Below are 17,016 nucleotides of genomic sequence, written 5' to 3'. Positions count from 1 at the left end.
TTGTCGCACTGAAAGCACCTTGGCCCATATTCTCCTTGGTAACCTCACTAATGGCTTCACGTACAAGCTGAGTAAAAGGGGAGACAGAACAGCCATACCCTTCAGGTATACCCATATACCCTTCAGGAAACAGCCATTGGGGCAGGAGAAGAATTATCCAGCTGGACTCTGAGATTTCTCCAAATGAAAGATACAAAAACAACCTAAAGGCAGCCCAGTGCTCTCATCAGGTATCATATCAACACCACCTCAGCAACAAAGACAGCAAATAGATGGATCAGCACAGAAGCTTGATCTTTATCCAACTCCAAGCTATGATCATCATGCCGAAAGTGCAGTCTCTGTGTTGTAAACCCTGAACGACAAGGATCAAATGAATCAAAAGCATGACTCTACCAATCCAACAGCTGTCTTGCCACAACCTTTTCCATAATCTTAGTAGAAAATGCATTTAAGGTACTGGTTGATCATTAGACTGCCAGCATCTGGAGATGACTTTGAGCAGAGGCTGAATATATGCTTCCTTCAAAGAAATCAGCACCTTGCCTTCTTCAAAGGAGTCTATAACCTCCACAAGTAAAGGACTCAAGTCTCCCAGGAGCTTCAGCAGTCAAACTCAGTGACACTGTCCGGAACGCAAACAGGGAAGGCCTGGCACTTACACACCAAGCAGAGAAGATACCTTAAAACTGACCCTGAACCATCTACCTTAAAGGTGTACTTTTATCAGATTTTTTATTTTCATTTATTTATTTTTTAACAGAAATCCAGGGTTATTTTACAGAAACCCTGTGGGGGCAGGATATCAACAAGAGGAGAGATGGAAATTTTAGCTTTCTGGGACTATAGTTTCTTTGCTTAAGTTTGGACTAGTAATAAAATCAGAAGGCAGACAAATGCATACAGAATTCTTTTATTTAACTTAAATCATGTAGTACTGTAATACTAGAAAAAAGCAGAGTAAGAGAAACTAAAGGAGCCTTAGCGTCAGCCATTCAAAATAGACAAAGTTTCTTTTTTTTCATAATGTAAAGAACCCAGAGTATATCGCAACAACAGGAATAAATTCTTACAACAGAATATACAAAACCATTTTGAATTTTTTTCACCATCTACTGATGCATTTTAATATAAACAGGAATTTCTTAAGGTATAATTTATACACAGCAAGTCTTTTTTAATGTAATAAATTGGCCATGTTATTAATGTTTTAATTTTTTTTTTTTTTTTAAAAAGCTTTTTTTTAAACAAGAAAACTTGGTAAATGTTGTATTTGCAAATGCATCAGTTCCATAGTGCTTTCTAATATTGTTTTTGTCCCAGAGGTAGACAAACTCTGGCCAAGCCTTTCAACTCAAACTTCACTGGTTTAGAAAACAGAAAGATGATTCTCAAAGGCATCTAAACCATCCATAACCTTCAAAAGGTAGGGGAGGACAAAAGTTCAATCTAATTTGGAAAAAAAAAACAACCTTCAGTATTCTTATTTAAATAAAAATAAATAGGGACCCTTCCTTGTTCATCTCAACGAAGCTCTAATGGTGCTAGATATCTACAGAAATCGAATAGGCTGCATCGAAAACCATCATATTTGAAGTGATAAGAAATCTGTAAACATCGTTTTCTTGAATTCAATGATAACTGTGAAAACTGCCTTTCCTCATGCTGTCTATTCTGCAGTCATATCCTTCACCCCACCTGTCAACAGTAAGAAAAACCAGTACTGCATAACAGCAACTAAGACTGCTTAGCAGCAATACCTATTCTGTTTCCATAACCAATGAGGTTCTTTCAATCTATTAAGTAAACTGCACTATTCAGTAAAGTGAAATGACCAGTTAAGATGATCCCACCCCAACCAGAGGGTTCTAGAAGACCAGGATACTGAAGATACAGAACATTTTCCCAACCTCTTTATTTACTTTTACTGTACACTGGGACACACAGTTTGGGGGGAAAGGGGTGAACTATGAGTTGGACAAGCTAATGAACCTTTTTGGCATATTGTAAAGCTAACTAGTAAACTGGTATCATCAAAAAAAACCTGATTATATACAGACACACCCACACACAGACCTAGGAAAGTGCCTTTAAATTATTTTATGAGCATTTATAAACTACAAACATTTTGTAAAATTATTCTATGTATTATTATTCTATGTACTTACAAAATGCAATGAAACATTTAGTTAGTTCTTGTAAACCAGATCTTCGTCGACTGACTACCCGTAATCTACTGGACTTAAAAGCCCTGTTGAAAATGCTAATGGATTACTAATTACCCTAATGCATACGAAAAAGATGAACACACGCGCTCATGCACATGTACTATTGATAGTCATATGGTATTTGCAAAACAGATTGACTGAGAGCTGATGCACTTCAATTCATATTGACCACTGATATCTGTAAACCTCCTAGTAATGAATTTACCTCCACAGCTGAGACATTAAGAGGTTTATTTACAAGTAACAAATTATTAGAGTTATGATGCCTGATCCTTGATGCTGTCTCACATATCAAGCTCTGGACTACTGCAAACTTCAGCCAAGCCCTGTGTCTTTGTGAATACGTATTTCCATCCTTTGTTCTCACCTCTCCACACTACCATTCTCAATTCCAAGTGACCTGGTTGTGTTTCTTAAATGCACAAAAAGTAACTTAAATGCTATTACTGACAATAACCAGTCTTTTCAATCGAGGCACTGCCTGAACCCTTCCTAACTACCCACAATTCTGTATCTTCAGCACCTCTGGCAATTAACGTTTCATCTGCATGTCATCCTTTATTCGTAATTCTTGTTTGCACCAACTACTTAGAGTGCAGCTGCAATATCTGGCTTTCACTGGTTAAGAAAGAGTGAATCTCTTGCACTTTCCCCTATTGTTGCTTAGCCCAGTGATTAAATACACTGTTGACAAACAAAGTAAGAGTAACAGAAGAAAGTGTTACTTGTACTACTGGAATGAAAAGGGTTTTAAAAAAAAATCTATATATGTATACCAACAAAAGGAGTGTCATTCAGACTTGGATTGTATTTAACAACCCTCAGCAGTTCCCAGAGGATCTAATAGCAGTTCCATCTGGTGACCAGTCATCCTGGGCAAACTGGGCTTTTTATTGACACCAACAGGAGCATCAGTGCGAACAAATCTAGAGTCATACATCACTTAGAACCAGCTTTAAAGAACAGAAGCATCACAGTGAGAAAGAGTCTTGGTGGAACATGTGTTGGCCTCAAGTTTTGCATCATACTTGGCTTCTGTCTAGTCTATTACCCCAACAAAAATAATATCTTATTTAGTACCAAGCATGTGATGCTTCTGTATTTATATAATTGTCACCTTCCTTTGCAACCAAACCACCTTTTATACCTCTGAAAGATTTAACAATGACAAAGTCAGGTGAGAAGAATGTCTCAAAAACTTAAATAAAAGTTTCTTGCTCCCTTAGTGATGCCAATTTGTTACCATGTTGTGTTCTGATATCTTGGTACCATCTGTCTGAATGCTTGTTGTGTGGATTGGGTTAGGTTTTTTGGGGGTTTTTATTATGCTCAGAAATGGGATCACTACAATTTTATTCAAACACAGCTGAAACTCTAAATTCTGCATACCAGGCAAGCCAGTGGTCTCTCAGGAAAAGGCAGCATTACAAACCATTTTATGCCAATATCAAGCCAACATTCTCAGTTGTTCACATGCATAAACAATGTTATTTACTATTAAGGGAAGTCTGCATGAAAAGCCCATGTGGATAAAGCTAGTGATGTGCTATTTAATGCACAGAAAACATCAACAAAATGCTGTGGAACCCAATATGGAATTAGGCTAGAACTGTGAGCAGAGAATACAATGGTATCATTAAGGCAGTTTGGTCCAAGAGAGCTGACTTTGTCATCACACGTGCATACCGTGTTTAGTCACATGACTGCCTTTCATTTAAGTGCTTTCGAAAGGTTTACCATAACGGGTATTATATTGTTAGTGTTTTTTCCTAATATTTCTTAACCACCTACATAACAATTTAAAAAAAACCATTAACTTGGACAGTTTTAACAAAACCCTCATAGCCGGCTGAAAGAGCTGAGGATCTCCAGTTGTGGAAATCAATATGTGCCTGACAGAGGAGCAGTCACTACACCCAAAGGTCACTCACAAATTGGGGAAGTTAAAAAACAAAAGGGAACCCAGTAAATCTGAAATGTTGGTTTTTCTGGCGTTAGAGAGAAACGCTGCCTGCAAAGACAAACTCTGTAGTTCCTAACCACAGCACTGCACATTCAAGAGGCCATGTACATCTCAAAAGTAGCCAAGCACCACATTATTCAGACACCACAACTAACACCTGCATGAACAGCTGCCAGAATCAGAGAAAGAGAAACATTATACATCATGTTAATGGCAGGCTTGTGTTATGTTAGTTCTGTATTGCTTGTAAACCAGTTAAGCATGGTCAGAAGGAAGTCAGAATTCGATGGCCAGGATCAGGCCTCTGGAAGTCCAATTTTGTTCCCCTCCACCTCCCCATGGAGGATTCGGGAAGGGGGTTCCGATGGCTAAAGGGAGTTTTGTTCCCAACCTCTGGGCCATGTCCAGCTCCCAAGCCATAAGAGGGAAAAAGGATCGGGCCCACTGAGACGGGGACCTAGCCAACCGGCAAGTCACTCGGGGCTCACCATCCCTGGCCACAGAGGGGCGCACACCCATCAGAATTCACAGTTATGAAGTAGGCGTAGAGGGGATTGGGAGGGACTGGAGATTTCCACTAGCACATTCCAAATTCCCATTTAACGTTTAGTTTTGAGAAATCCGTGCTCTCGCCAAACAGATGCAGCAAATGTAAAGATCCCAAGTTGTAAACTCAATGTAGTGTTATTAGCAGGTAGCCTGTGATATTTTTGCCCTGTTTGATTTGGTCAGGAAAGCAATGTTATTGTTGTATGTTCCAATTCATTTTTAGGTATTGATTCAGTCAAATGTCCCTTGAGTGGCTGTGGCATCTGAGAAAAGTTGTGAAGAACGACTTCGCTCACTCTTAAGGATTAACAGAAAGGCCGTTTGCTTCATTGTAACAACCCTCTATCTACCTGCAAATATTGTAAACAATTGGCTTCCATAATGAATTTGCTGGATATAAAGCACTGTGCTGAACTATGACTGTAATGACAGTGCATTTCACAGCTTCCAAGACTCCTTAAAGAACGGTGGTCTTAAGTCAAATGATTCTCAGGTGTGTCTCCTCCCCGCCTCAGAATAAATCTTAGAAATGCTATGAAAAAAGACCAAATTGCTATAAAATAAGATGAGAACACCCCTCTGAAGTCACCCTTTGAGAAAAGTAGTGACTGCTTCTCTCCAAAACTTAGAGTATGTGGTTTGTAGAGTGAGTGAGAGGTTACCAGTATCAACGGCATTTTTATCGGCTACTGAGAAATGTGAGATGTATTTTTTTTATATATACACATATAAAAAATAAGAGTGAGGTAGATAAATGTTTGAAAAAAATCAAAAACTGTCCCCATCATACTTGAAAACCCTTATCTCACTATTTAAATTTATTATGGGGCATCTCTACAGTGATTTAAACTGATATCACAAAAATAAATAAAAAAAATCCTACATAGAATACCTTCTCAATTAACTTTTTTTTTTTTTCCGTCTTTTCTTTAAAGGGAAAAAGTAACTATGGGACAGAGGCAAGAGAAGATAGTGGGACCTAAAACTACACAAGCAAAAAGCACTACAAACTTTTTTAAAAAAAAATCTCCAGGCACAACTAGCAATCAATATATTTTAATTCTTTGTTCTTACTCAAAAAATTTAACTTTTCCATCCCAGAAGAACCTCTTTACTGCCATCACTTGGTTAGATCAGTGCTAAACAAGGGGCTTCGTGCTTTAATTAACTTAAGATGAGCAACTGTTATGGCTCCTTTGTTTTAGGCTTACAGCAGGGCACCCAACCCCGTCCTCTCTCCTCCCACATTCATAAGGCTTCCTCAGCCGAAGCAAGCAAGCTAATATCTCTCTTTTGTGCTGAAGTTTGGTCTATGGTCTGAGCAACAGGCTTGTACTTGTACAGGTTTCCATAGCTGCCCCATTTAACTATTCCCTAGCAAATCTGGTGGCCACTTGAGAGCACTCTGATCCTCCCTGCCTTATCTCGACAGCACGCCAGTATCGTGGCTGCCGGCAAATCGGGGGATCTTGAACAAGGTGCAGGGCAGAAGGTGGTCTTTGAACATTTTCTAGTGAGAAAGCCTAGTAGCTGGGATCTGCTAGATCAGAGTGTTAATGACCATAAACATAAAAATGCTTGGCACCAACAGCTCAACTGATTTAGACTAAACACAGCTGTTATTCATGGGATGAAAGGATTAAAATATTCTTTTTAAAAAATAGAGACCCAAAAGCCTGGTGTCCACTGTTGTACCCAACAATTAAAAAAAAAAAATTATATATATATATATATATATATATATATATATATGCGTGTGTCACAACCAAAACAAGAGTCAAGGGAAGGAGGGGCTCTGACTCTTGTACAATGATGAATATGAACACTGAACAAGAATGTACTCAATATGTAACTTTTTTTCCTGACCTGAGTTTGTATCGTGCCTTGCACTGTAACAGACTCAAGTGCTGCATGGGCAGAGGTTAGCAGAGGAAGGGAGGATAGGGTTAAAAACACCACCACACAGCACCACTGAAATGCTACTGGTTGTGTACCCCTTTTCCCTGAATCCTCTCAAGAGCCCTGTAATCCATACAGCCAAGATGTTGTAAAACAACTAATGGAAAAAAACAGGAGGAAATGTATTTATAAAAACATATTAAACAGTTCATGGCATATCATGTTACAGGGATCAGTTACTGGGAAGAGGAAGTAAAGTTACACACTATAGTACAAAGCATAAGAAATTTGTTGGAGGGGGGAAGGGAAGGAGGGCAGACCTGAAGGTTTTCATAGATTAAATCCACAAAGATAAAGAACAAAAAAAAAAATAGCAGCTTTTTTCTGTACAGACATATATCTGTATCTGAACTGTAAAAAAGTTATAAAAGTGACACAAAAGACAATGCGTATGCAAATGATCCATGGTCTAACATAGAACTGCAAGACCCTTTGAGAAGTCTTAATAACAGAGAGAAAAGGTCAACGAAGCATCGCGTGCTTGAATCCAATACCGCTTTTTGTCTTCTCCAATATTTGTTTCAATGCGTGTTTTCCTGCAAGCCTGAGGAGGAGGGCAGGCTGCAATGATGGAGATCCCTTCCGGTTCATTTCAGGCTGCTTTGCTGTTTTCGGCATGCGGTCAACTTTTTGCACGAAATATATAGAAGAGTGTATGAGTGCGTGTGTGATATTTGGCTCACCACTGCCAGTTTTGTCCAGAATTCTTGGTGGGGAGGCAGGTGGAGGGAGGACTGTTTCTAAACCCCGCCCCTCGCCATCATGAGAAAAAATCATGTTTTGTCCAGTTTAAAAAAAGATCTAGACAATCTGATTTTTTTTAAATACCAGTGTATGATTGAATGGAGCGTATTGGTCAGTATTTCTTTTCAATGGAGCAGTTGATTACTGTGCTCCATTCCACGCCTACAAAAACAAAAAAACCCAAAAAACAAAACAGCCCTTCCCCCACCCCACAAAGTTCTCTCTTTTTTTTTTTTTTTTTTTTGGCAAAATTTGGCAGTGTTGAAAATGGTAACAACCTTGAATGAATGATGGCCCTTTAAAAATTCTTTTGTGTATTCCTAAAAAGGTTAGAGTAACATTAAAAATCCAGTCTTTTCTTTTTTTAAGTTCAGTTTTTATAAAGACCTACAGTGTTAGGCAGGCGCTTGCAAGGGCTAACGGGGAGCCTGCAATTTCTTTGATCTGATAAAAGTGCAGCATGGTTGAATCTGCACGCAGATATATTTCCCATTATGAATCAAAGAAAGAAAGAGAAAGAGAGAGACATCAGACCTCAAGTTTTCTGTTGCTATTAAGTGTTAACGTTAGTTTTAAAAGGCTGACTGTGCACCCCACTGAACAGATCCTTTACTGAAATAAACATCTGCTTGCATATTGAACAAAAAAAACTAACATATTTACTGAAAAGAGGATTCTCCGATGTGCAGCTATGGCAGTTCTGAAGATCCACTGAGGTACAGTAGGCTTTTGAATATATTTTCTTTTTTCTTTCTTTCTTCCCCCAATGTGTGTGTGTTTGTGAAATTCTGGTTTAAGGATCAGCAGGCCGAAGACTGGGGCAAAGGTAAGGCCCGTTCGTTCTTGCGCCCCCCATTCATGTGCGCATACTGTTGTCTCTCCTCAAAATTGGCTCGCAGGACCACCACGCCTGGGCCATTCTCAGCTTTGTGTCCTGAGTGCTTGTCAGTGGGTTGGAGAGTGGAGGAGGGATCTAAAGGAATGCTCTCCATATTTTCAGTCTCCAGATCAAGTTCCTCAGTGTCTGGAGGCTTGTTTTCTTCACTGTAGAAGAAGGAGACCTCTTTGAATGCTGGATCCAGCTCATCCTTAATGCTACCAATTATTTCCAGGAAGGAGGGCCTCATCTTGGGGTTGTATTGCCAACACATACGCATCAACTCAAACCTGGAATGAAAAAAATTGAAAAAACCCTAGCAAAATAAATATATACATATAATTTATATATTTACAGAAAGAAGTGCTTTTAGAACCCTGAAAGTTAAGTCCATTGACTTTTCACACTGCAGTCACCCATGCCTGCCATTGCACAACTCCCATTGCTTAACTACCCTGAACAAAAGTATTAATAATATGAAATACAACACTAAGAGTACAAATCTCCTAACAGCAGAAATAGCCTCTGTGGAATTACATTATTTCCCAGTTTCAAATTGGCAAGTTTGAATATGCTATAGGAGATGGGAGAGATTCAGGAAGATCATTTCCACCAAAGTTATGGAGAAGAAAGATTAACAGATTTTAAAGGCCAGAGGGGAGACCATTGTAACTGTGTAGTCTGGCCTCCTGAACACCATAGATCACTGAAATTACATCCAGTAATACATGCATACAGCCCAATAAATTATGATCGAATTAAAACGTATATATCAGAGAAACATTCAATCTTGATTAAAGAAAGAATGAGGAACGAATTACATAAAATGGATGTAGAGGCTAAATAGATTGAGCTCTTCATATCTCTCATTGCGAGGTGTTCTCCCAAACATGCATTCATTTTTGTAGTGCTTACTTGAATCATCTCCAATTTTTCAAAATGTTTTGTACGGTCTGGACACCAGAACTGGACACTATTCCAGTAGCACTCTTATCAATGCCATGTGTCACCTCTTTACTCAACATTTTCCTCGTTTCATTAAAAAACTATTAGCCCTCTTTGCTACAACATCACACAGAGATGACGTGCAGTCGGTTAACTACTCTGACTTGTTGGTACTTTTCAGAGTCAACGCTTGCTTGAATATAGTCCCCTATCTGGCCTAAAGAAAAGAAAAATCACACCACATCGAACTCCTGGAAAGCAAAACAGTGATGCAATGTTTTCTCAGAAAGACAACCATCACCCTGAATGCCTTGTACCTTTGAACGCTGCTGCCCAGTTTTTTAAAGCTCTCAACTGATTTTCATTTTTAGCTAGCGATACAGTAATATTTTACAAATCACCTGTTTTAATACATCTCTGGTTATATCTGCCAGGACAACATCCCACACTGGCAGAAAAAAACCACGAGATGAGACACCACCACACACATAATGAAAACAGTGTTTTCCATGACACTGCAAGACTGGATATTTCTCATGGATCAGTCTGTACTTTGAACGAAACACAACTAAGTAGCTCATCCTCTGTTGGGCTAAGGGGCAGGGATGCCTCTTGTTCTTATGGCACAAGCAGGCTAAGGGTAACACTAGAAGAAAAGGAAAATTAATATAAAATCTTCAAGCCAATGCACATAGCAACACAACCTAGAAAAAAAATGTGCAACTTTGTCAAAGCGGTAACTTTTTACCATACTGAAATAAGGATAGATTGCAATGTATGACACAAATCAGAGTCCTTCAATCAAAACTGGACAGAGTAGCAGAACAAACACTAGAAAATACATGGTAGAGAACAATCCTAGAGCAGCTCTCAGAGGAGTGGCTTGGTGACCCAGTAAGATTTCTTTTTTCTTTCCAAGAGTTGTCTTGTGGGTAAGGCAATAGATTGGGACCCAGGCGACCTGGGTTCAATTTCCAGCTCTGCTAGACTTCTTGCCAGATCACTTAATCTCCATGCCTCCATTCTGTAAAGTCGGGATAATGTTTCCCTAGCTGACAGGGGTTGTGTGAGAATAAATCCATGAATTTCCGAGGCGTTCAGAGGGCTGTCCATAAATTTAGGTACCACATTTTTTATTATTTTCAAGATCCACCCATCCCCTTGCAACACTCAAACACACTCTGATGCAAAATTAAGGATCCACCCCCATGCCCTGATGAGTTATATAATTTATGGATAGCCCCCAATGGGTTACTCATCTGAATACCAACATAGGTTGATTTCAGTTATGCTAATTAAACAGCATAAGCCTCTGAAAACAAGACTATTCTCAGAGGTCTGATTTATTTAAATAAAACTTTAGAATCACAACTTGGATTTCCTAGATCATAGCCCTGGTCTACACTTACCTGGAGATTCGGTGGCAGTCGACGGGAGTTACGCAAGCTATGCAGAGTAGCTTGCATAACTCCCGTCAATTGCCGTGCTTCCCTTCTGCGCGGCGTCTTCACTGCAATGCGTTGACGGGGACGCAGCGCTACACTACTTGAGGGGGTGGTTTACCAGTGTCGACTTCCTGATTGATTGAGCGGGTCTACACTGACCACTCAATTGATCCAGAAAGATCGATCTGATGGTGGCGACTTTGCCACCGTCAATGTAGACATACTCATACAGTCAGCATCCTATTCCCCTATTATAATGTCTACAGGCGTCTATCAATATGTAAAATGTCCTCAAGTTAATGAACAATTAAAGAGAAATAAATCAGATGTCCAAGAAACCATTTAACTCTCTGCAAGCTTGGTTCACACCTACTCCTGACAAAAGCAACTCAAACCAAATTGAAATGCCTATAAAAGTATTCCCTATTATTTAGGGTCAATATCCTTCATCATCTGAGCTGAGTAAAATCCACTTTTGAAAATACATTACCCAAGTGACTATTTCACAGGAAATAGAAGAAGAATTTGATTTTTAAAGCGATGAACTCTGTCAGGCTAAAAATCGGGGTAAGTCCCTCACCCCAGCTCTGGCCCCTCCATGCCAGGGCAGCATAAATGGACTCTAAATAAAAAATCCATTTCTGTTACTTCATTGCTGTTTCCTCTGCAGCTGACTGTTATGTCCCTGAATAGAAGCATCAGCTGGGGCCAAGAACATTGGATATTCACTGGCTCACAGCCCTGCGGCCTAGGGGCAATGCTAAGGAGATACCACAAGCAGTGGAGTAATGTATGTGACATCAGCACAAACAAGAACATGTGATGTTTCTTTTCAGTCATTCCAGTCAAAAACCTTACAGTGCTTCCCATAAAAGGACATTTTTTTTTTCTTTTTTTAAAACTCGGTGGGATTGGAGGCCTTGTTTACACCATCTCAACAAGAAAACTTTCCAGGAGACAACTGGAAGAATTCATGAGCTGATAAAACTCTCTTTGTATTTAAATACATACAATCCTGAGGACTGGTACGTCAGGCCTGGGGAGTTCTAGCCCTTGCCAAGCAGCAGAAGATTCAGGGTCCCTGAAATGAATTTTCGCTTGCTGCTTACACAGAAATGCAACAAAAGTCACTGTGCTTTCTGCACTGGGGCATTACATAGAGACATTGCTATAGTTCTTATCAGTTATAAGGAAAAGTTATATTCCTTTTTAAAAATTTGAGCACCTAACAGACATCATAATTAACTCAATATATATTTGTGATATGCATCAGACTTGATACCTTACGACAAGGCCTGATGACAGCTAGGAACTTAGAAGGAAGAGTTACTATCCTGTTGCCTACTACGTCCTCTGAAAAGCACATATGACCTCTGTATTTGTCCTAGTGGTGCAAGTGGTAGATGCTGGCTTTAAAATGAGCCCTAACCACAGACAAGGCAAGAAGAACTGTTTAAACTGGCTGGTAATCTAAGCTTCATATGAGGGAAGCCAGTCAAAGCATTCTTGCTTCAAACACAGAATTCTCCCTCCCACCCAACTAAACTAACTTTTAAAATCCCAGTGGGAACATACTATCTATGAGCTTTAACAGTAACAAAACTCCTTGATATAAAGTTGCAGTCTGATGCACAGCGCAATGCTATTAGAATTGCAGTATATAAAATGCTACTTACTTGGCAAGAGAAGGAAAAGCAGCAACACATCTCCTAGGTTATTACTAATGTCTGGCACCCATGTCCTATTGTATGGTCAAATTTGTGACATTATGCAAAATATTCCTTCACCTTGATACCCAAACAAATAAAACCACTTAAAAATGTCACTTCTTTGGCACTTCGTTCCTTTTCAAATACTTTCCACATCTCTGAATGCCAACCCAACTGTCTAATAATACTCAACAAGGTCTGTCTTTTAATAAGCACCAGGGAAAATCCCACTGCAAAATAAAATGTCTCACATTCTTCAAGTGTCCTTTGTTTCTGATCCATCTATATGTTACCGACTCTCTGTTACTAGAGGTTAACAAAGCATAGCAACAAATAAGCATGACTAACACAACATCCACAGAGGATTGAACATCAGAGCCTCTTGCATTGTGTAGTGTGTGTGGGGGGGGGGAGGGGGTTGGGGGGAGAAGAAAGGGATGGCACAGGAGAGGCCCTAAGAGAAATTAATGCATTCGGCAATAGCCCCAAGCATTACAACAACAACTGTCCATGTCAGTACTCTGAATAGTTAATGTAATAGATTATTAAGCAAAGGTTGTGGTGGGCTTTCCTGTGTAGCATTTTACCCCCTCCACCCTTACTGAGGGAGCCCTTGTACTATACTGGACTCCCATCTAGCAAAAAGGATAAGCATGAAGGCTGCCTTCTCAGAAATCAACTGTGCACAATTTTATTTTAGCTGCTTTCAGGATAGACAAGTTTGGAGGAGGAGACCCCATGGCTATAAGGGTGCTTTCTGCAGTGTTATTTATAATGCCTGATTCCTAGCTGCCCTTCTAGGCTTGCCATGTACACTCTACTGAACACAAGAAGTGTATTGTCTTTCCTGCAGCAGGCTGACTTAGCTTCCTGGGCACCTTGAATTGAATATTAAAATATCCTCAATCTACGGACAGACGACATTAGGAATGATGTAGCTACGTGGTGGCTGTACTCTACAACAATTCTCAGTGGCTGACATGCCAGGTAATTCGATGCTTTAAAAGAAAAACTTTACAGTATTAAGGGCCAAAACAGAGAGGGGGAAAAAACCCAACACCCACCCCCTCCACTGAAAAAGGAGTTTCCCACATTTGATATGAGTCTCCATAAAACACTTGCCAAAAATTGCCTTGCACAAACTGAGGGTGTGCAGTGAGACTGGTACGCAAACTGTGCCCTACTACAATGCACAGAAATGTACTTCCAAGGATTTCTTCTTCCTGATATACCTGCTGCTGACCAGAAACAGAATAAAGGTGGGGGAGAGATTTCTGTGTACTGACTGCTTTTCTATATGTACCCATGGTTATATAGAAGGAAGAGCTCACTAACTGGAGTGGCTGAGGTCAGGCCTGTCGAGACAAATTTGGGGCCTCAGTACATCATATTCACTAGGACCACCCTCTCCCATTTCACTCTATTTACACAGATGTTAGAGACATTTTGGGGTACAATTGTCCCCCCTTCGTTCCCTGCTCATCAGCCCTAGCTGTGATCACACAACTGGACATGATTTGGTGACGCTATTTTACATCATCGATGCTAATGGTATGCATCATGGGCAATGGGGGACTTGCGAAGAAATGGCTCAGTGAGGAATTAGCAACTCCAAATAGACTCACTGACAGCCATGCAAATGTCTGTGTGTGGAGCCGGGTTGGGGCGCATGCCTGGGGCTTCCCACACCCCACAGCTATAAATGCTTTCACTTGGATTTGACCAGACTGGAGAGTCTGTTGAATGTAAAAACAGGGTAGGCTGCAAGGTGGGTGGGGCAAATCCCTGAAGTTTCAAAAGTTCCAAGTACTTTTTATTTTCTGCATTTGAGAAGATGTGGAGGCATTTTATGCACAATCCAATCTGCAATGCCTCACTCACCTGTCTATCTCTGCCAGTGGAAGGAAAGGGAGAACTGGCAGGATGGATTCTACTTTCCCTCTGCTCTTGGAGGAAAGGGAGGTGGTAGCAGAGGGGGGCAGATTCAGAAAGCACAAACAGAAGTATTCAGATTCTGAATATGGCTTTAGCTGGTTGTAGATCCAGAGGTGAGCAGCTGAAATTCAGAAGTGAATTTCTAATTGCCCACATTGGGGTGTCATGATCTGGCTTTCACTCTAGCCTGAAAATGACAGCCCCTCTCTTTATCTCAGGTCAATATGAATGAGCCCTGCACTGCAATACACTGATTCAGAAGCTAACTTTACTACACAGTACTTATATTTTCCCATTCTTCAAGCTTGTGACCCTGGAAGCGGATTCATCCAGTAATTACACCAAACAAACAGAGCACTGATTTCAGGGGTAGGGTTGTGAGGGATGGTGTTGGTGTATTTAAGCCTGCCTCACTGTGTGTGTGGGGGGGGGGGGGGTAAGAGGAGAAGGGGGGATAGAATACAGGACCTCTCTTATGGTCCTCTTCCAGCCCTATGTTTCTATCATTTCTATCTATATGCCAGGTTAACGAGGTATTTCTAAAGCTAAATTCCATGCCAAGTTCATTCACATTGTACAACTTGCTTCCCTAGTGCTGCCTGAGACAAGACCATCTTACCTAGGTCCCTACACATGCCCAGCCCCTGTTGTGCAATTCCCATTATGTCAAGCATAACTTCAAAGCCATCTGACTGCCAGAAATTCTCCACAGAATCATGGGAGGGAAAGAATGAGAGAGGGCGTCAAATGGCAGTCAGATCTCCTCCTCTCACCGCCCACTGCCCACGTTCCTCCAACAACAAAACACTGAATGTCATCTGAAACCAAAGCAAGTCCTCCAGCCAGAGGCTCTTTTCCTAAGAATCCCAAGCAGCTGAGGCCCTTAAGCGATTGTATCCCTTCTGTGGGCCTCCAACACATTTCAGTAACTGCACGATGCAGCATTTCCTTCCAGAAAGCTGGTTTGGGAAGCATATCAAAGCAGTAAAAGACTGAACAACTGAAACGACTGTACACAAAACCCAGATGTATTTTAAATAATGTAAAGCTAAAGGTTGAGGCCTATCGTGGCTGTAGGCTCTCCACGGCAATGAGGCTTTATTAAACGCTGATGACAGGAATGGATAAAGCTTTTTAGACATAGCTTTCTTTTAACGCTTACAGGAAAGCGTTGGGACAGGAGAAGAAAATGCTGATCTCGATGCCATGAGTGCCATCAACTGTGGTAATAGTGCAGAGCTGCTCTGGGCAGAAGAATTAATGCATTATTTTATCTACATGCTGAATTAGAAAGCATCGATTCTTGCTGCTACCAAAGGCGTGTTTTTTAAGGTATCTATTTAATACACATCAGGCTGGTATAGACAGTTCAGATAGAACCTAGCATGGCTAGAGCATTTTAACAGTCCCTCCTATTGCCTTTGTAGTTGCTTATTTGGATTTAGATGGGGGAAGAGAGAGGAGATGGGAGAGGAGAAGGGAGGTGGCATAGAACGGACACATTAAAAACACTTAGCTCAAAACAGATGTAGGACTGCAGCATCAATGAACAGTGGAGGTCAGAACGAGGCCGATCCGATGAGTCAGAGGGAGCCCATGCTCCGAGAGAGAATGTCGATGCTTTCAATAGTTGTACCACAACATCAACGAATTAAAAACAGTCCCATCAGTTCAAGAGAGCATAAATATGCCTCCCTACCACCACCAGACTCAAGCCCGTAATTATTTCATCTAACACTCTCATCACAACATTATCTAGATGTCAGTGTTCCACTCTAGCAGTAGCTGGATTTACCTTGTAACTCAGCATCACAGATGAAAGAGGACATCAGATAGAGGAGCACACCACAATCAAGCTCAAAGTGAAGACTAAAGAGGACAAGCGATACTTACAGCGTATCAGGGCAGTTGTCTGGTTTCTCCAATAAGCCTCCCTCCATCACGAAGCGGAGAACTTGCTCATTGGACATGCCTTGGTATGGCTGCTCTGCTAACGTTGCAATTTCCCAAAGGACAACACCAAAGGACCTGGAATACAATACAACGAAGTGTTCAGCAAACAAACAAGATTTTGGTTAGAATACGGTGGTGTGTTTCCTTAAACCCCTCTCTCCCCCACCAACCTGGCTGCTCAAGGGATTGGTAAAAGGGTAAGAAAACTTTCATCGCTAAGCCACCAACTCAGAGTTGGTGTTGACCAAGAGCTGCTGCTATTGGATAGCTACTTGGTAGCCTGATGGTTATGATTTTGGTGAGCTCCATCTCGGTCCTGTGTCACAAAAGCCATCACTGTTCTTGACTAACTGGCAGCCAAGCCTATTTTGTCACCTCAGCATGAGTGCCGCATGAGGAAATGCAAGGAGAATGAATTCCATTCGTCTCCACAGGTGCGTCCTCCAAGGTCAGGCTTGAGGCACATTTGTGGGAAGAGGAGAGATTAGCGAAGGGACTTGCGCTACTGCTGCTCGCCTACCTTTTCTGTGTTTAGAGGACGTCTGTGGTCAGGGCTTTTCATCCAACAACCCTTCATTGAACTCACATAATTCTATAAGAAAACTTAAGAATGCAGCTCTTTAAGTGTAGCAGTGAAACTTGAATAGTGAACTGCTGCTGTAACAGGGGAAGTGGAGCCTGAGCCTGAAAGGCCCCTGAAATGATTAGT

The 17,016-nt window shown here is 40.9% G+C and overlaps 1 protein-coding gene across 1 annotated transcript in view; it reads right to left on the bottom strand.

Annotated features, from left to right (window-relative positions):
* Positions 1-1,209: 1,209 nt before the first annotated feature.
* LOC137149665 (insulin-like growth factor 1 receptor) overlaps positions 1,210-17,016 on the bottom strand; it is a 267,209-nt gene continuing 251,402 nt past the window's right edge. The window contains exons 20-21 of the mRNA XM_067543216.1: positions 16,248-16,382; positions 1,210-8,610 (exon numbers count right to left, since the gene is read on the bottom strand). Of these exons, the coding sequence (XP_067399317.1) occupies positions 8,244-8,610; positions 16,248-16,382 (502 nt within the window). The 3' untranslated portion in view covers positions 1,210-8,243. The remainder of the gene's footprint in view (positions 8,611-16,247; positions 16,383-17,016) is intronic.

Source organism: Emydura macquarii, unplaced genomic scaffold, assembly GCF_026122565.2.
Source record: "Emydura macquarii macquarii isolate MOO-44397 ecotype Brisbane River unplaced genomic scaffold, CSIRO-AGI_Emac_v2 contig_799, whole genome shotgun sequence".
NCBI lineage: Eukaryota > Metazoa > Chordata > Testudines > Chelidae > Emydura > Emydura macquarii.
Note: the sequence above shows the minus strand (reverse complement) of the source record. Positions and strands in the feature narration are given on the sequence as shown.